The 20495-nt window shown below is 42.0% G+C and overlaps 1 protein-coding gene and 1 long non-coding RNA gene across 9 annotated transcripts in view; one reads left to right on the plus strand and one right to left on the minus strand.

Annotated features, from left to right (window-relative positions):
- LOC306986616 overlaps window positions 1-17069 on the minus strand; it is a 35139-nt gene extending 18070 nt beyond the window's left edge. Inside the window, exon 1 of the long non-coding RNA XR_013794998.1 lies at window positions 16977-17069. This is a non-coding gene — a long non-coding RNA (uncharacterized lncRNA). The remainder of the gene's footprint in view (window positions 1-16976) is intronic.
- Window positions 16173-20495, plus strand: part of topaz1 (testis and ovary specific TOPAZ 1) — a 79504-nt gene continuing 75181 nt past the window's right edge. For 3 of the 8 annotated variants that reach the window (XR_013794996.1, XM_079589989.1, XM_079589990.1), the window contains exon 1: window positions 16179-17431. Coding sequence is in view for 6 of the 8 variants with exons in the window: in XM_079589989.1 (XP_079446115.1) it covers window positions 16585-17431 (847 nt within the window). In the remaining 2 variants the exon portion in view is untranslated. Of the gene's footprint in view, window positions 17432-20495 lie in introns of all 8 variants that reach the window. The other 5 variants (XM_079589992.1, XM_079589994.1, XM_079589995.1 and 2 more) reach the window with 4 other exon arrangements.

Here is a 20495-nt window from a genome sequence, read left to right on the forward strand (position 1 = left end):
TATTTTTGTGCTATCCTGGGCAGAGGGCACAGTCGTGGAAGTCTGCTTTAACGGCATTTTGTCGGGGGAGTTAAGGCTCCGCTGATATCGTGTAATAAAAATCTCTGTCCTTGGGATATGCATGAAGAGGATCGCTGTTTTTCTAGTTTTACAGGGCAGCTCCGTTTTTTTTTCGTCCTATGCGCGCTGTTGTGGCCACACTTGCATTTGAAAAGGTGAGCTCATTTTTCTTTATTTTCTGTAAAAGGGAAAAATTGTATGCTGTAGAATTTGTTCCATGGCTAGTTTGGAAGATTTTTTCGTAGCTCCATCTGTGGAGGTTTTGAATAGTTTGACAAAGGATCAGTTGCGTCAAGTTTGTGAACATTATAACTTTGATTTGGGTTTACCCAGAACAGCGAAATTAGCCCAGATTAAAGTGTCAGTACAGGCGGAATTGGTGGTTAGGAATATTCTGTCATCACCTGCATCTCTAATTATGGAGGAGTTAGAATTAGGAGAAGCAACGTCGACACCTCTTTCGACAGAGTTTTCTAAAATGTCACTTACATTTGAGCAACAAAAAGTGTTAATAGAAATGCAACAGAAAGAGAGAGAAGCTCAACGTGAGGCAGACCGTAATGAAAGAGATGCTCAACGTGAGGCAGACCGGAATGAAAGAGAAGCTGAGCGTCAATTGGAAATGGAAAGAATAAGAAGTGAACGTGATGTGGCTTTAGAACGGCTGAGACTGGTCGCTGAAGGTAGGCTTTCAGTGGATGGGGGTGAGGGTACTGCTCCTAGGGGGTTTGTGCGTCCCCCTGATATATCTAACATGGTTAGGTTGCTGCCGAAATTTAATGAGAGAGATCCAGAGGTTTTCTTTTCTTTGTTTGAGAGTGTGGCTGATGACCGTGGCTGGTCTGACTCCGAGAAAACGTTGTTACTCCAAAGTGTTCTTGTAGGTAGAGCACAAGAAGCGTTTATTGCGTTGTCTGTACCGGATAGAAAAAAATATGTTAAAGTAAAAGAAGCAGTGCTTAAAATTTATGAATTAGTTCCTGAAGCTTATCGTTTGCGATTCCGCAGTTGGAGAAAGGGGGATAAACAGACATATACAGAGGTAGCGAGGGAATTGAACAGTCACTTTAATCGTTGGTGCTCTGCGGTGGGAGTCACTACTTTTGAAGAATTGTCTAACCTGATTGTTTTAGAACAGTTCAGAAATATTCTTCCTGAGCGTGTTGCTACCTATGTATTTGAGCATAAGATGAAAACTGCAGCGGAAGCCGCAGAAATGGCTGACGATTTTGCTTTGACACACAAGTATAGTTTAAAAGAAAACCATACAGGTAAGGTCTATCAGGAACAACGTTTTGGACGTTTCCATAGAGTTTCGGGGTCTTCTTCGTTAGGTTCAATCGAGTCACCTACTCAGAGTAGAATAGATTTACACTCTAATCAGTCACACAGAGGTGCTGTAAGTTTCCGCAGAGATTCTAGGTTTTCTGCGTCTACACCTGCTAGTCAGGCTAAGAATGATGCTGATGTGTGTCGATATTGCTTGGAAAGGGGGCATTGGAAGAAAGACTGTCCGGTGTTAAAGGGGAAAAGTCAGAGAAAGGGTACTGAGGTTGTTAGAGGTGTTACTCTTGCCGTATCTGAGTCAGTTATACCTGCTAAAGTTTTGGTGGGTGAGACTGAGGCTAAACCTGAAGGCATTGTGACGTCATCTCAGTTATCAGGCCTGAGCGCTGCTGGGGCTGGTGAGAGAAACTGTGGCGCTGATTTAATGGTAACGGGTGGAAGTGGTTACTTTCCTTTCGTTACGGATGGTTTAGTTTCACTGGTGGGTAGTTCCAACCGGGTGCCAGTTAAGATACTTAGGGACACAGGGGCGTCAGAGTCTTTTATCTTGGAGTCCGTTTTGCCTTTTTCGGGGGACTCGAGTACTGGGAACAATGTTTTAGTCCGGGGGATTGGGTTACAGGTTGTCTCTGTTCCATTGCACAGGATTAATCTGCAGTCTGAATTGGTGCAGGGGGAGGTAACCATAGCAGTCCGTCCTTCCTTACCTGTAGAGGGCGTCCATCTTCTTTTGGGAAACAACCTGGCTGGAGAGCGTGTCTGGCGTGATGTACCACCCCCTGTAATTGTTAACAATTTTCCCTCTATTCAAGCTGACAGTGTTGTTAGTCGTCAGAATGTGTCTGTCTTTACAGCTTGTGCAGTGACACGGGCTATGAGCCGTGCCTCTAATGATGATGTTTCTCAGACAAGGGAGTTAAAGTCTGTTGTTTTGCCAAATTTACCATCTTCTCTCTCCTATAGTGATTTTGTTGCAGCTCAAAAGGAGGATGTGACATTAAAAGATCTGTTCGGTGGGGTGTTACCACCTGAGGAGTTGCGCAATGCAGCAAGTGGTTATTTGGTTCAGGAGGGGTTGTTGATTCGGAAGTGGTCTTCTCACACTGACGAAGGAGTCGAGGATCCAGTGTTTCAAGTGATAGTGCCAGTTAAGTTTAGAGACTTGGTCCTACAAACAGCTCATGGGGATGTAGCTGGACACTTGGGGGTAAGAAAGACCTATGACCGTCTTATGAAGTACTTCTATTGGCCCCGCCTAAAGAAGGATGTGGCATCCTTCATTAAGACGTGTCATGTATGCCAGTTAACGGGGAAGCCTAATCAGGTGTTAAAGCCAGCTCCCCTTTACCCTATTCCAGCTATAGGAAAACCATTTGAACATTTGTTAATTGATTGTGTAGGACCATTGCCTTCATCTAAGTCAGGGTGTGTTTACATGCTGACGGTGATGTGTCAGGCTACCCGATATCCTGCTGCTTATGCTTTGCGTACAATCACAACTAGATCTGTCGTGAAGGCTCTTTCACAGTTTATTTCCATCTTCGGTATCCCTCACACTATACAGAGTGATAGAGGCTCTAACTTTACGTCACGCATGTTCAGAGAGGTGCTCGAGCAGTTGCGTGTAAAACATCAGCGTAGTAGTGCTTATCACGCCCAGAGCCAAGGTGCTCTGGAGCGTTTTCATCAGACATTGAAGTCGCTTCTCAGGGGTTATTGTGTTGAGCTTAACCGAGACTGGGAGGAAGGGCTCCCGTGGCTAATGTTGGCGGCACGAGAGGTAACCCAGGAGAGCACAGGGTTCTCGCCTAATGATTTGGTCTTTGGCCATAGAGTTCGTGGGCCTCTAGCCGTTTTGCAGGCGGAGCTGAAGTGTCCTGAGTCTCCTCTTAACTTGTTGGACTATGTAAATGGTTTTCGTCGTAGGCTGTTTTTAGCCTGTGAGATGGCGACTGACAACCTAACTAAAGCCCAACAGAAAATGAAGAGTTGGTATGACCGTCGAGCTGAGAAAAGGGTGTTTAGTCCTGGTGATCAGGTGTTGGCTTTATTGCCGATAGCAAATTCTCCTTTCCTTGCCAAATACACAGGTCCTTATAGGGTTGTTCGACAGGTGTCAGACCTGAATTATTTACTTTCTACACCAAATCGTAGGTGTTCCACTCAGCTCTGTCACATAAATCTGTTAAAGTCCTATTATAGCAGGTTTTCAGTCTCTGGGGCTGCAGAGTCTGGTGACCTGGCTATGGGCGTTTCTTTAGCTGCAGCTGTTGAGGCTCCTAGGGCCTTTGAGACTCCCTACATGGTGGCAGCAAGTACTGGTGAGGATGTGGTAGGTCCTGATGACTGTGTGCTTAAACCTCGTTTGAGGAACTCTGAAAAACTGGCGGAGTTGAATACATTGTTTGGACATTTGCCAGAGGAGCGTGCATCAGAACTGTCATCTTTGTTGTCTGATTTTCCTTCTTTATTTTCAGATACACCATCACGTACTCATTTAATTGAGCATGATATTGATGTTGGTGATGCAGAACCAATAAGACAGCGGTTCTATTGGGTGTCACAAGACAATAGGCCGACATGTTACTTCTCAAGAAAGTTTAATTGTCATCAGTTGAATTATTCAACTATTGAGAAGGAAACATTGGCGTTAGTTTGGGGTCTACAGCAGTTTGATGTGTACTTAGCTGGGGGCGCTGTTCCTATCACTGTTTATTCGGATCATAATCCATTGACATTCCTCCACTCTTTAAAGAGTCCTAGTCAGCGCGTGATGCGCTGGGCTTTATTTTTGCAGCCATACAATTTGCAGATACGGCACATTCGTGGCTGACGCTTTGTCCCGTGCTCCGGGTGGGCTTGAGTAAATGTTTTGTTTGGTCCTATATCTTTCTTTCTGCCTTTTTCTTCTCCACTCTCTTCTTCTGCCTAATCTCCTTAAATGTAGCTTTCCAGGTACCAGGATTTGCTGGAGTTCTTGGTATGGGGGAGGGCGGTTGGAGCTGCTGGAGGGTAGAGGGGTTGGGCCTGTGGACAAAAGGGTTCGTCTGGCTTGTCCATGTATATGGGCTGTCAACATCCCTGAACCAAAGTTAAGTGCTCACTTTTAGTTTATAGAAATTATTTTAAAAATTAAGAAATGTTTGTCATTTTGTTGTGGGTGTTTTTTTTTTGCAGAGGCCTTTTAGGGGCCTCTGTCTTAAGGGAGGGGGTGTTACGGATCTGTCGGCTCCTCCTCTGTTAATTATGTCTCCCTTACAGGTGAGCGGAGCACAGGTGTGGCATATCATGTGTGATTTGCCTCCAGCATCGTGTGCTTTAAAAGGTTCTCCAGACCGGATTGAGGGGTCGCCGATTTCTCCTTCTCTCCCGCACCGTTTTGCTGATTTTGTTTCCTTTTTGCATTACTCTTCATATACCCTGATTGCATACGTTTTTATTTCTCCTGACTAACACATATACTGACTTTATTTACTTTACGTTGCTCATCCTTTATCTTTAATAAACATATTTTCTTTAAATCAAACTAATCCGCGTGGTCTCCCCTCTCTGTTGCACGGCCCGGCACAGGCCAGGTGTAACACAATGCATTGATGAAGTAAACAGTTGGATGTGCCAAAACTTTCTTCAGTTAAACAAAGACAAAACTGAAGTCATTGCATTTGGAAACAAAGATGAAGTTCTCAAGGTGAATGCACACCTTCACTCTAGAGGTCAAACAACTAAAAATCAAGTCAGGAATCTTGGTGTGTCTCTAGAGTCAGACCTTAGCTTTAGTAGTCATGTCAAAGCAATAACTAAATCAGCATACTATCATTTGAAAAATATTGCAAGAATTAGATGCTTTGTTTCCAGTCCAGACTTAGAAACTTGTGCATGCTTTCATCACCAGCAGGGTGGATTATTGTAATGGACTCCTCACTGGCCTTCCCAAAAAGACCATAAGACAGTTGCAGCTCATACAGAACGCTGCTGCCAGGATTCTGAGCAGAACCAGAAAATATGAACATATCGAACCAGTCCTCAGGTCTTTACACTGGCTCCCAGTTACATTTAGGATTGATTTTAAAGTATTATTGCTGGTATATAAATAATTCAATGGCCTAGAACCTTGCAGATATGCTCACTGAATATAAACCCAACAGATCACTCAGATCATTAGGATCACATCAGCTAGAAATACCAAGGGTTCACTCAAAGCAAGGAGAGTCTGCTTTTAGCTATTATGCCAGCCACAGCTGGAACCAGCTTCCAAAAGAGATCAGGTGTGCTCCTACAGTAATCACATTCAAATCCAGACTCAACACACATCTGTTTAGCTGTGCATTTACTGAATGAGGAATGTGCCACTGTTCGTCCGACTGTTTGTACTGTATTTTACTTATTTTTTTATTCTAAACTGTTTTAATTATTCTTATTTCTTTTGATTATTTAAATTTATTCTATGTAAAGCACTTTGAATTACCATTGTGTATGAAATATGCTATATAAATAAACTTGCCTTGCCTATGGCTTTCTACAAATGTGCATTTAAAAATGTATACATGAAGAAATTTGTGCTCATGAATTATATTTTAATGCATCTGCTCTATGAAAGCAAAAAAAGTGTTTATTTTATTTTATTTTAATTGGGAAAATCTCCAGTACTTCTAATTACTTCATTATTCAACCACAAGCCACATTGTGAAAATAAATAAATAGCGGCAGATAATATCCATGCCTCTTGAATGCTGCTGCGTGGGAGTAAGCACCAGTAGTTGCCTTTGATACGTTTGACCTGAAACGGGCCTCACAACAGACGTTATGCATGTGTGGCCACCAGGGGTCGTTTTACAGGCCCTAAACTACTAATTAAATATATCCAGAACCAATGATTATACCATTAAATAGTCAGCTCAAAAGGCCTACCTTGTTTCACACAAGCCACCCTAATTAAAGTACACAGATGGAAGCTGGTGTTTCAAAAATATACATTCATTTCACAATAGTTAAATAATATAAACGGTTAAAAAGGCAACCATGCAATACCCCATGAAACTTCCCTCAATCAAAACACCAAGGGCCCTATTTTAACGATCTGAAACGCAAGTATCAAATGCGAAACGCAAGTAACTTTGTGGGTGGATCCTGGGTGCTGTTGCTATTATACCGGCGGGGTTGGTCTGTAGCTTCATTATTCATAGGTGTGGTTTGGGCGCAACGTGAAATAAACCAATCAGAGCGTCATCTCACATTCCCTTTAAGAGCAGGCGCGCTTGTTCCATGGCGGATTGCTATTATAATGGCGGATTTACCAGGCGCACGCTAGGACCGGTTTACAGCCGAGGAGACCGACGTTCTCGTCAGGGCTGTAAAAGACAGAGAAGTCACATTGTATGAGGATGGGAGAAACCAAAACAAATTAGCTTCTGTTAAACACGCGTATAATAATTTGGGTAAATGTGTAAGCTAGATTTATGGCTATTTTTTTTCACATCTTCATGGACACAATAATGATTTCCCTCGTGTGTTAATATGTTTCTTTGTAATAATGTATGATTTGCAAAAATGAAAACTGCTGCGTCTGTTTAGATTAGAGAATCAAAGTGTATGCGCGTTGTTCACACGCTACATAATGGCCAAGCATGCGCCCTTAAAATACCATATGACTAACACGCAACGCGCCACTGTCTTTAGACTAGGTTTTTCCTGGTCAGTGGCGGAATTGTTTTCTAAAACTGCAAAATAGTTTGCGCCAGAACACGCCTCTTTTCGCTGCACTGCCCCCGGGAGCGCAAGTTAATTCCCTAATTTACCGACGTGCGTCTGTGGAGGGAAAAGTCCGCTGTTCGTGCATGGGTGAAAAATAGGAATGATACATGCGTCAGTGTACAAAGTCAATTGCGCTGGGTGTTTGCGCCCAAATGTTTAAGAGCATGTACCGAGTTTCCCTCCCGAGACGTGTCAGAATTTAATCACACCACACGTCACTCTTAATAAATAAAGTTGAGAAGAATACCACAGGTAAAATAACCACAGTTAAATCCACACTGTAAAAAATTATCGTGATTTTAACAGTAAAAGACTAATTGGTTAACAGAAAGTTTCCTTACTATATACGGTAAATAACTGTGATCGATCTAATGGTAAATTTAATGTAATTGAAAAAACGTAAATTGACATTCCCACAATTCCCTGCGTGACACTTCACATTTTATGTATTTTTGTTTAAATAATTTGTTTCTTCATACTGTAGTTTTCTTAGTTTTTTTCTAATCAGTTATGTACATTAGGGTTTTATGTTACATTTAATGTTGTTAAATTAATGTTTATTGCATTTTTAAAATTGCATGTGTGTTACCATGATGGTGTTTAATGTTTGTGGGAATGACACAGTGCAGCTTCTATATATTACTATTAATTTTCTTGTAGAAGAGCTGCTTGTGATGAGCTTTAATTGATCATGTAACTCTCATCACTGCTGTGATTGTTGGTTGTCAGTGTATGGTACAAAACAGATATTAATACTTCAATAGGTCTATAGATTAACATTATATCAGATAATGAAATATGGTTTATTACTGTAAATTTTAAATCAAGTCTGTAAAACCTAAAATGTTGCTACCGTATTTTATACGGTAAATTACTGGCAACCACAGCTGCCGGCCGGTATTTTACCGTAAAAAAAAACATGACGTGATAAACAGCAATATCCCCCCCCTCACTCCATACGCACCACTGAAGCGCTTGTTTCTTTGGAAAACGTACTCGGTTACTATCGTAAGCTCGGTTCCCTGAGAGTAAGGGAATGAGTTTTGCGTAGCTATACGCAGTGGGGGTTCATTCTCCTGGCACCTTTGAGGAAACGAACGATAATGTTGTTTTTCCCCAGTGACTGGCCAGCCACAGGAGCATGGTAAGCCGCCATGGCTGCCACATACACTTTGAGCGTGGAAGGGGAGCGACCCGCATCCAACAGCTCTTGCAGGAAGGAGAGTACCACTGGCACTTCACATAACAGTGGCTCCAGCCAGTGAATACTGACCACTTCAGAGCGTAGAGGCGTCTGGTAGACGGTGCTCTAGCCTCCGTAATGGCATTCAAGACCTTTTTTGGGAGGTCACAGGATACCCGTTGAGGGGCCACACATGGAGGGCACATAAGTCGGGGCGAGGGTGCCAGATCGTTCGCCTGTGTGAGGAGGTCTTTCCTAATTGGCACTGGCCAGGAGGCAGTGTCCATCATCTGTGCCAGTTCTGGGAACCACGCTTGGGATCTCCAGAGAGGGGCTACTAGAAGGACTGAGCATCCGCTCTCCTTAATCCATCTGAGGACCTGAGGGATCATAGAGACCTGCGGGAACGTATACAGAGGGCGTCTGGGCCAGTGCGTCCTTGTTCTTCGAAAAGAACGTTACGCAGAGAGTGTTGACTTCCGAGGCGAAGAGATCGACCTCTGCCTCGCCGAAAACACTCCATAGGCCAACGCTACTTTTGCGTCATCGAAGGGTAACGCCCCTTTTTGGGGGAAGACAAACGGATTCCCCTGAGAACAGAACTCGCTCTAGATCTAGAAGTTTCTTGATAGCAAAAATGGCACAGACTGAATTTTAGTTGTGGGAATTACAGAACAACAGATGAGTTTTACAATAACTACATTATATGGTTTATTTACTATATGCTAATTAGATACATCAAAGCCTTAAAACAAGGATAGTTCACTAAAAATGTTTGTCATGCGCTATTTTTTCTTTGGAACACAAAATAAGTTAGTTTGAAGAAGGCAAGTCACCGAACAAGTTTTGGTGCCCATTGACTTCCATTGTATGGACAAAAAAACACTGTAAGATCAAAGTATTTTCCTTCATGTTCCAAAGAAGAAAAAGTCATACAGGTTTTGAGCAACATGAGGGTGAGTTAATGATGACAGAAATGTCATTTTTGGATGAACTATCCCTTCAAATAGTACTGAGACTGGTTGTGATACCAGCAGTGACGACCCAGCGCTTCATGTGGCACTATTGAGCAGTTTGTATATGTATTATGTACATACAAACTCTCTTTGCCGGCCGAGGACCATGAGCGATACTATGGGGTGTAAGCTACTTGTTATGGGGATACAGAGGTGTCCCTTTGAAATGGTCGAAAACTGGATTAATGACCTGACGCAGTGGCCAAATATGGACTATTCAGACATCTAACGTTACCACTATCTCGTGGAATCACCAAATAAGTAGCCTATTTTTTTGTCATTAACACACTCACAGTATGACAAACTAGACGATGAGGCCATGTCTAGAGGAGTCGGTGGTTTACTTGGATCATATTTCACTTGATTTAAGCTATTGACATAGTTTAGCTATACTAGTTAGAAAGACGAAGCTGCTAGCAGCAGCTTAGTTGGTATGGTAATGAAATTAAAGCCAGTAACTAGCAAGTACACTACATGTTAAATACAGATAGTTTGGGGGGTTGAATTAGTGACACAAGCAGAAACCAGCCAAGTCCACTTTAGTCCTAGCCTGCCACTATTTCAAGTCAAGTCAAGTCAAGTCATCTTCATTTATATAGCGCTTTTAACAATGTAGATTGTTTCAAAGCTGCTTTACAGAGATAAACGTATAATTTAAGGTAACAGATTGTTTTGGCTTTATAGCGGTTCTTGAATTATGTTATTTTCCAGCTAAAGTTAGTTTTGATTGATTCACTTCCGTCGAAAGGATAATTTGTTATTAAATTAGGGGCCGCTAAGACGACACCGTTCTCTCTCTACACAGACTTTAAAAGCGAACCTGTGAGAAATGCTGATGGCGCTCACGTGCGCATCAAGAATTAATTTTATAGTTATGTGCGTTTGAATATATGTGAGCATGTTTGTAATTCTCTACAAACAAAGCCTAAACAAACTACTTGTCCTGCCTATAAATTTGATACAGAATTTTATTTTATTTTATCACTACGGGGTAGATACGCAAATTTTCCACAATGCTTTATCTGTAGAGTGGTAAAGGGATCCTCCAAAAGGAGAGGCTAGTTGACACTTCAACAGTAAAAATCAGTTAACAGCCAAGGTAGTGTGCCTAGTGAGAGCTAATCACGTAGCTGCTAGCAGCTTCGTCTTTCTAACTAGTAACTTATAGCTAGTCGACAACAAAACTATGTAAATGTCAATAGCTTAAATCAAGTGAAATATGATCCAAGTAAACCACCGACTCCTCTTGACATGGCCTCATCGTCTAGTTTGTTTGTTAATGACAAAAAAATAGGCTACTTACTCTTTAAATACTGCTCACAGTCCTCGGCCGGCAAAGAGAGTGTACCATTCTCGTATGAATGGTATGTTCCTCATTTTTGCTATCAAGAAACTTTGCAGATCTAGAGCGAGTTCTGTTCTCAGGGGAATCCGTTTGTCTTCCCCCAAAAAGGGGCGTTACCCTTTGATGACGCAAAAGTAGCATTGGTCTATATCAGACGTACTGTCTGTGGGTTGAGAGACCACTCGCCTGGGGGAGTGTTGTTTCTCAATAGCATGTCCGCACCCAAGTTTTGGATCCCCGGAACATGAGCAGCTCTCAGAGAGCGCAGGTTGGCATGCGACCGTAAGAGGAGATTTCTAGCCATGACGTACAGGTTGTCTGATCTGAGGCCACCCTGTCGGTTTATATAGGACACCACTGACATGTTGTCCGAGCGGACTAAGACGTGGTGTCCCCTGAGGTCTGGCAGAAATGGATTCAGGGCCAACCAAACTGCTCTCATTTCCAGGCAGTTGATATGTAAGCTCTTCTCCAGGCTTGACCAGAGGCAGGCTTGTCCTCGCATTTTTACTTTCCTCCTGGAGGCCACACCCACAATCACGCCTGACTGGTACCAGTCCTGGCAAAGGGTCTACTCTTTTTGTGCTTTATTGGGTTCGCTATGAAAACAGTGTTTGTTTGTAGGGGCGCATGCAGTGCAACGGACCCATTAACTACAGTATGAAGGTTTCCAGCCGCCTGAGCTAAACAGGGAGCAGCGAGACCTAGATGTGCTCTTTCCGAGGGTGGTCCGGCTAGAGCAGGACTTTGAACCCTCTCTTTTCCCTCCGCTGGCTCGGTGGCCTTCGGCGGCTCGGAGTCCAGCGTGATGCGGGTTTGGGGAGCTTGGCGCCGAGGCGGTGGGTAGCGCTTAGCCGACCTTGAGCGATGGCAGGTATCAGCCGCAAGGTGGGTCTGAGGAACCTGAGGCGCTGGTTTCGCTGGTCGAGAAGGCGGTGCGCTCTTGTGGTGGCTTGAGGCAGAACTGTAGCATCTCAGCAGGAAGTGCTTCATGGCTTGCGAAGACTTCTGTGCTTCGGTGAACCTTTCGGAGAACCCCTTCACAGCCAAGCCGAAGAGACCGGTGCTAGAGATTGGGGAATCGAGGAATGCCGTTTGATGTCTGTGAGGTTCAGCCACAGGTGGCACTCGAGCACGACAAGGTTAGCCATCCCTCTGCCGATAACCTGCGCAGTAGCCTTGGTAGCGCGGAGGGCTAGATCCGTAGCGCTGCGCAGGTCACGGAACATTTCAGGGTTCGGGCCAGACTCGTCCATAGCTTGGAGAAGTTTGGCCTGAAACACTTGCAACACCGCCATCATGTTTAGAGCCGATGCAGCCTGACCGGAAGCGGAGAACGTGTGTCCAGCGAGGGCTGAAGTGTTACGGCAAGGCTTTGAGGGTGCACCGCTCTAGCTGTCCAGCCAGCAGCAGTGGGCGGGCACAGATGCGCGGTGACTGCTTCCTCTAGTGGTGGTAGCTTCTCATACCCTTTTTCTGCAGCGCCGTCAACAGAGGAGAGCGTGGCAGAGGTGGAAGCGCTTGTGCGTGCTGAATAAGGCGCGCGCCAAGACTTCATGAGTTCCTCGTGGACCTCAGGAAAGAAAGGAGTGGGCTTGTGACGGGGGGCCTGCTGGCGCCCTGGCAAAAATCATCCATCCAGCCGACTCCTAGACGGTTCCTCAGGCGAGGTCCATTTGAGACCGAGGTCTGAAACGGCTGTGTTGAGGATGCGCAGCATCTCGGCGTCCGAGTTTGTCCTGGTAGCTGCAGCGCTAGCACCAGACTGTGAAAAGGCGGGGTCGACGGAGCCCGACCACTCTTCCTCAGACGTGGCGATAGAGACGCTGTCGTCTTGTTAATCGCCCGATCCGCCAAAGGAGACAAGACCCGCCGCTCGGACGGGTTATAGTCAAGTCAAGTCAAGTCATCTTCATTTATATAGCGCTTTTAACAATGTAGATGGTTTCAGCTGCTTTACAGAAATAAACGTATAATTTAAGGCAACAGATTTTTTTGGCTTTATAGCGGTTCTTGAATAATGTTATTTTCCAGCTAAAGTTAGTTTTGATTGATTGATTCACTTCAGTCGAAAGGATAATTTGTTATTAAATTAGGGGCCGCTAAGACGTCACTGTTCTCTCTACACAGACTTTAAACGCGAACCTGTGAGAAACGCTGATGGCGCTCACGTGCGCATCAAGAATTAATTCTATAGTTATGTGCGTTTGAATATATGTGCGCATGTTTGTAATTCTCTACAAACCAAGCCTAAATAAACTACTTGTCCTGCCTATAAATTTGATACAGAATTGTATTTTATTTTATCACTACGGGGGAGATACACGAATTTCCACAATGCTTTATCTGTAGAGTGGTAAAGGGATCCTCCATAGGGAGAGGCTAGTTAGCACTTCAGCACTGCGTTGACATCGGGTCCAGGCGAAGGTCCTTCGTCAGATCTGGATACGGCCTGGATCCGGCAGGCTGCGGGAAAACCTCGGGATAAACAAAGACACTAAAATTATTATATGCCATTCTTCTTATGATGTAACGAGCACATCAGGATTTAGGGGAAGTTTCCCAGTTCTGGCTGACCTAATCTATGCAGCCTAACATTGAGTTATAGAAGTCTATAATGCATTATGTGAATGCTAGGTCAAAGAGATGTGTCTTTAATCTAGCTTTGAACTGACAGAGTGGGTCTGCTTCCCGGACAATGGTAGGAAGACTGTTCCAAAGTTTTGGTGCTAAATAGGAAAAGGATCTACCGCCAGCAGTCGATTTTGATATTCTAGGTATTATTAACTGGCCGGAATTTTGAGATCGCAATAGACATGAAGGACTATAATGCGTTAAGAGCTCGCTCAAGTACTGCGGAGCTAAACCATTTAGTGCTTTGTAAGTAATCAGCAATATTTTAAAATTTATACGATGTTTAATAGGCAGCCAATGCAGTGTTGACAGAACGGGCTAATATGGTCATACTTCCTGGTTCTGATAAGAACTCGAGCTGCTGTGTTTTGAACTAGCTGTAGTTTGTTTGTTAAGCGTGCAGGGCAACCACCCAGTAGAGCATTACAATAATCTAGCCTTGAGGTCATGAACGCATTAATTAATTGTTCCGCATTTGTGAGAACGGCGCGTCTCAGGTGCTGCGGCTATCACTCCGCCCAAGTAGCAGTGCTTCGCCTTCAGAGAATATAGTTACCAGTATTTATACGGTTAAAATATGTCTATGTCTCATGTGACTTTGTTTTTTGTACACTCTGTGACTATACAAATGACAACATGTAAATAGGAAAATGTTTGCGTTATTTTGTCACTTATTTGGATTAGTATGCTAGCTGCAACCATTTACATCCAGTCTTTGTGCTAAGCTAGGCTAGCGGTGGGTGCGTCAAACTAACTTATAGCACGCACGGAGATGAAAAAGGTATGTATGGACCTATCTAACTCTGGGGGATAAGGTGAATAGGCTAAAGTCCCAAAAAGTCGGAGTGTTCCTTTAAGTTTATCAAGCGACGAGAATACTTTTTGTGCGAATACCATCTTCACTAACTTTTCTGGGCCGGCCAGTTTCCCAATGTTTCAGTATTGATGAGAAACTTTTGAAAAACGCCTGAAAAGCTAAATTCACCTAACTGTACATGCATATAACAGAAAATATGAGCATATGACACCAATTTTATCATCTCTACACTGGTAACCTATTAAGTTCCGTATCAATTACAAAGTATTGCTACTGACCTATAAAGCCCTATAAATGGTTTAGCTCCTGTGTATTTAAGGGATCTTCTCTTTAAGAGGGACGCTCTTTAAGATCGCTAAATTCGAGGCTTCTGGTCAGGGGCGCCGCTAAGGGGGGAAAAGGACAATTCTAAGGGCCCACGCACTTTTGGGGCCCCCAGAGATTGATTTTATTAATGGAATGGGTGCGGTGGGGGGCCCAACCTCATATTCTTTCATAGGGCCTAAAATTTCTAGCGGCGCCCCTGCTTCTGGTCGTACCTAGGATATCTAAGTCCACTAAAGGAGGGAGGGCGTTTTCAAATCTAGCTCCTAAACTCTGGAATAGCCTTCCTGATATTGTCCGAGGCTCAGACTCGCGACGCTCTCCCAGTTTAAAACTAGATTAAAGACGCATCTCTTTAGCCAAGCATTCACATAATGCATCTTATACCTTTTATACTACAGTTAAATCAGATCAAATGCATTCATATTATGAACAGCAGCTACGCTAATTATTTCCCATCTGCCTTTTTTGTTGTTATCCCTGAAATTTTGTAGTCCCGAGATAACCCAAATAGAGTTCGCCAGCTCCAGTTATGTATCCAGCCTCTCATGGAGACTTCAGATGCCCAAACGCCTGTGAAGAGACGACTCAACGCCTGTGAAGAGACGACCCAACGCTGACGATATGTTATGCCCTAAATTAATACATGATTAACTAACTGTATTTTTCAATGTACATTTCTGAAATGCAATTTCTGTAAAGCTGCTTTGAAACAATATGTATTGTGAAAAGCGCTATACAAATAAATCGCGCAATTCTTCTGACAGGATCATTTTATGTAGCAAAATATCTCACCATCCACTGATGCGCCCAGGTCGCACTTAGTCCCCATATGTTTGGTCTAAACTTACGGAATCGTTTTTAAATTCCTCAGTTTTGACAGTCCACACTAGGCCTACAACTCGAAAACAGCGGTTTTAAATTTATCCACTTTGGATAGCATTTTCAAAAAGCTTGTTTTCCCTTCATTTATAAAAACGCCATCTCAGTGAGGACGGAAGGCCAAAACGGAGAGGAAAAAATACGCGTTTTCCAACAAAAACATATTAGTGTAGACAAGGCCTTTGACTGTAAATAAACACACCTTGACCAGGATTGGACACCCCTGTAGGATATGCTGCCTGTGCTGATTAGATTAAATGGAAATGTGTTTTCTAAGATGAAGAGGAATTTCTAACTTCCTATCTATTTTAATTTATTTTGATGAATGACAAAAAAAAAAGTTATTTGATTGACAGGGTGATTTTATTTCGTAAGATTTTTATTTATTTAGATTTAGTAGGGTGACTGATATCTGTAAAGAACATTCATATGCCTGTATGACATCCTTTATCAAGAAATTTCCTATAAACATTGGGTGCGGCATTTCTTGCCTTCTTTCTAACTAAATTACTAACTAAATTACTTTTGTTTTGAAATGTAATTCATTTGAAGATTCAGGAGAAGTGACTTTTCAATTTTAGTTAACTCTTGCAGTCACTTTATATATATATATATATATATATATATATATATATATATATATATACATATTATTATTTTTTTACAATTTTATTATTGTTTAGCTACTAAAAGAGTTTCATTGTAAAATCAGTGAAATATTAAAAACTAGATAAAAAATTAAAAAGCCTTAGAAATGGAAGCTAACTTTCTAATGTTTTGTTATTCAGACCAATAATAAATATATATATATATATATATATATAAAAAAAAAAAAAAAAAAAAAGACTAAACCACGCGGCGGCAGTATCCATCGAACACTCTGACTCTACCATCAACTGCGCATGTCTTAACTCGAAATTGGAAGTGGGAGGGTGTTTTTATTGTTTTAGTAATAATCGCACAGTGACACGGACAGGTATTGAGGAACATATATTTCATTAATATTGTCTTTAAAAAAAATAGGTTTCGACGTGCATCTGTATATTAAGTTACCGCTTGCCATTTTAGTCCAGCTTTATCGCGATTGATGCACGTCTCGCTGAAAAAAGAGCGAATTTAACGTTAATGCGACGCTGTCTTTAAGTCTCTGTGTGCCTTAAATCGACAATTTGTGTTCAGTATAAATTGTAACATGCTGATTTTAAGTGCATTGAGGAGAAAAAGATTTGAGTTAATTTATGCGTGACATGTTTTTCGTTAAAGTTAGTCACAGTTGGCTGTAGTAATGTTTCCATGCAACGGCGTTTCGAGGATCAAACTAAAGAGGGATTCGTTTAAGCAATATAACAAATTAGAGCAGAATAAACGGCGATGGACTGGGCCTAAAACTGTGTCTGGTTTAAATCCACTTGCCGATCGTGGCATACAGGTACAAGGCCAAGACAGCTATCCAGCTCCGGAGGCAGCAGATGTCGTTTCCTCAGAGCTAAACGACCACGAAATCTGTGCTACCACCGACCCCCAACCACCGTCCTATTTTGACGGGCAGGCGAGCTCCAAACCAGACGCTCATGGTGAACATGACGACTGCCGAGGGCATTATAATCAAGGTACTTTCACATCCAGAGTCAGTGGCTTTAGTAACTGTGGAGGTGGAATTACTAAAGCTCAAGTTACCTGTACAAGGAGTCGGTCAGCGTCCAAAAAAGCACTGAAAAAATTGCCCGAAAATAAAAAAGAAATTTTCTACCGTTTGCGCTTAGCTTTGTGCTTTGCCAGGAAAAAACATCTAAGTGGCGGGAAGCGCGTGATACACGAGCCAACGGGAACGCCATGTCGCGCACTGTCGTATATAAACAGTAAAGTGTCGGTTGAGTCAGATAATATTTCTATTAAATCCACCGTATGTGGAGAATCAGTGGATCAAACTCCACCTACCAAACTAGATCCAAAATACGAAAAAAAAACTGGCAGTCAAGAAAACCAAAAATCTCGTCGGGGAAGAAAACCGAGGAAACTCTTTATTGATCATTTTGGTGGGTCTGATGGACAGGTGAAAACTACCATCAAGACGGAAGTCCGGAGAGCTCATGCAAGTAAAGCCAGACCCACTAAATCTGGACGAACACCAAGTAAGGGTCAAGACATCATTATACATGCAAATAAAGGTGGAGGTAATTTAGTTAGGAACATGTTTACCAGTTATTTATTTCCAGACCTCATGTTTCACAGGCAGCAAAGTCAGTTGGGTTAACTATACATCCCTTCAAGAGGCAGATATAAGCAACAGATTGGTTATAAGTGCATTGATTTATATCCATCTTAAACAAATATGTTGTTACTCACCCTTGTGCTGTCCCAGTCGTGTATGGCGTTTTCTTTAGATGAACACAAATTAATATTTTTTAGAAAAAACAATCCATCTCTGTACGTTAAGTCCATAAAATTGATACCAACCCAGAAGTAAACACTTCAAAAACCGCACAAAGCCATCACAACAGTAATCTATGATCCTAGTCAGTGTAAGATGACCAGAAGTCCCCCGTTTTCTGGGGACAGTCCTGGTTTTTGGTGTTCCGTCCCCCACTGGAGCTGTCCCCTGAATTGTCCCTGGTTTACACCTTGTTCAAAACAACCTGCAAATACATTGCATAAAAGCCCAACCAACATACTGATTATAGGAGCAATCGTGTTGATTATTTTCACCAACAGATGGCACTGTGAGCGACTGTACTTGGGACGCTACTTCATGAAGAACATAACCTAGACTAGAGCAGAGCACTATAATCATCAAATACCACATAAACATCGTTATTGCTTTCAGGGTAGTAACATACTAATGTTATTTCTTGTTGATGTAAAGTAATACTGTTTGTATGTGCTTCTATAACAGGGCCTCAACAGTGCAGGATTGTTTTGCACAATTTTAAAGTCCCCAAAATTTCCTGTCACAACGCAGTCATTTCCACACTTAAAGGTATAGCGGAGGATCTTTCCTAATTTTAAAAAAGACCCGCCCTCTCCAATTTTTTTAAAAATGCACATGCGCAACACTCTATTTGCTCCCGAGAGGGAACGCCTACTAGCAGTGATTTTAAATGGATTTCTCCAAATAGCATGACAAACTTTACCTGTCTAGTAGAATTTTCGCGACTGCGGCATCAGTGGGAAGCCCAACCTGTGCTTTTAGCGCACGCCAGCGTGTGAACGGCCTTACGTAAACATATCACCAGAATGATTGACACTTAGGTGGACCAATAGTATAGGCTACCCACCCGGAAAAAGAAAATCCTCCGCTATACCTTTAACTATATGTAAATAAAAAAACAAGCAAAAACGAAACAATTACACTTGCAACAAATAGCCTAGATTTGCACAATACACACACTTTCTACTTAAAGGGTTAGTTCACCCAAAAATTAAAATAATGTCATTAATGACTCATGTCGTTCTAAGCCCGTAAGACCTCCGTTCATCTTCGGAACACAATTTAAGATATTTTAGATTTAGTCCGCGAGCTTTCTGTCCCTCCATTGAAAATGTATATACGGTATACTGTCCATGTCCAGAAAGGTCATAAAAACATCATCACAGTAGTCCATGTGACATCAGTGGGTTAGTTAGAAGTTTTTGAAGCATCAAAAATAACACAAAATAAGACTTTATTCAGCATTGTATTCTCTCCCAGGTCTGTTGTCAATCCTTCACAGTTACGCTGATGGCGTAAGACGCTGATGACGTGTTATCTGGTGCGCCCGAGCTTCATTTATAGACTGAGGGAAACGCACGGTGTAAAAGTGTCTCATCCGCGACATGCACATTTACGCACCATTAAAAAAATTATATCCACGCAAACAATGTAGAATAGCTTGAATATAGCGTGCGTCTCCCTCAGACTGTAAACGAAGCTCGGGCGCACCAGATAACACGTCATCAGCGTCTTACGTCAGCAGCGTCACTGCGGAGTCCTGAACGCAGATTGACAACAGACCCGGGAGAGAATACAATGCTGAATAAAGTCTTATTTTGTGTTATTTTTGGACCAAAAAGTATTTTCGATGCTTCAAAAACTTCTAACTAACCCACTGATGTCACATGGACTACTTTGATGATGTTTTTATTACCTTTCTGGACATGGACAGTATACTGTATACATTTTCAATGGAGGGACAGAAAGCTCTCGGACTAAATCTAAAATATCTTAAACTGTGTTCCGAAGATGAACGGAGGTCTTACGGGCTTAGAACGACATGAGGGTAAGTCATTAATGACATTATTTTCATTTTTGGGTGAACTAACCCTTTAAAATAGGCCTGAAGAAAGCCTAAAATGCAAAATACCAATCCCAAATAAGAATAGTAAGAGTCATTTTCAAGCACAAATGTAACAACATTTTTAGTTAAAAAAGTGGTGCGGTGAATTGTATTAAAACTTGATCAAAAATCCTAATAATCAAACGAACAAAATAATTATTAATGTTAATAATAATATAGGGAACCCACGACAATAAAAAATAAAAAAAGTATTGTTCCTGATTTTTAAATAATATATAATATAACAAATAAGATTTTAGTGATATTTTGACTACTCAGTTGTAAATTTACCCGGTTTCCATTTCTGAAATCTGGTCACCTTATCCTGGTGGATTAATCAATGTCTTTTGAAGCGAAATGATAGATGTTTAATAAATGTTTTTTTTAAACCTTCGCTTCCTTATAAACTATAAGCTATAATCATATGCACGTTTGAGTTAATGTAGACGTCAGCATGTTGTGAAGCATGATATAGGCTAAGTGTGTTGTGAAGGTCTGTGCTTCTGTGTTACTTCTAGCACGTTTCACAAGACACTTACTTCACGTTCACAGTGTGCTAACATAGTGCTTCACGATGCTCTTTGACAGTTGGACGGAAGTGATGTTTATTGTATAAGTTTCCTTGTAAACTATAAACTCTCATATGCATGTTTTGAGTTGATGTAAATGTCAGGAACGTTGTGAAGCATGTGTTGTGAAGGTCCTCTGTGCTTCTGTGTTACTTCTCTAATGAGGTTCACAATGCACTTATATTACTTTTCACAATGTGCTGATGTAGTGCTTCACAACGCTAAATGGCCAATGGGGTATTGTCATCATCGCTTGGTGTGGTTTTTGAAGTGCCTTGTATTATATGGACTATTTTTCGAGTTTATCTGAAGAA

This window comes from Phoxinus phoxinus (genome assembly GCF_949152265.1).
Source record: "Phoxinus phoxinus genome assembly, chromosome: 19".
NCBI lineage: Eukaryota > Metazoa > Chordata > Actinopteri > Cypriniformes > Leuciscidae > Phoxinus > Phoxinus phoxinus.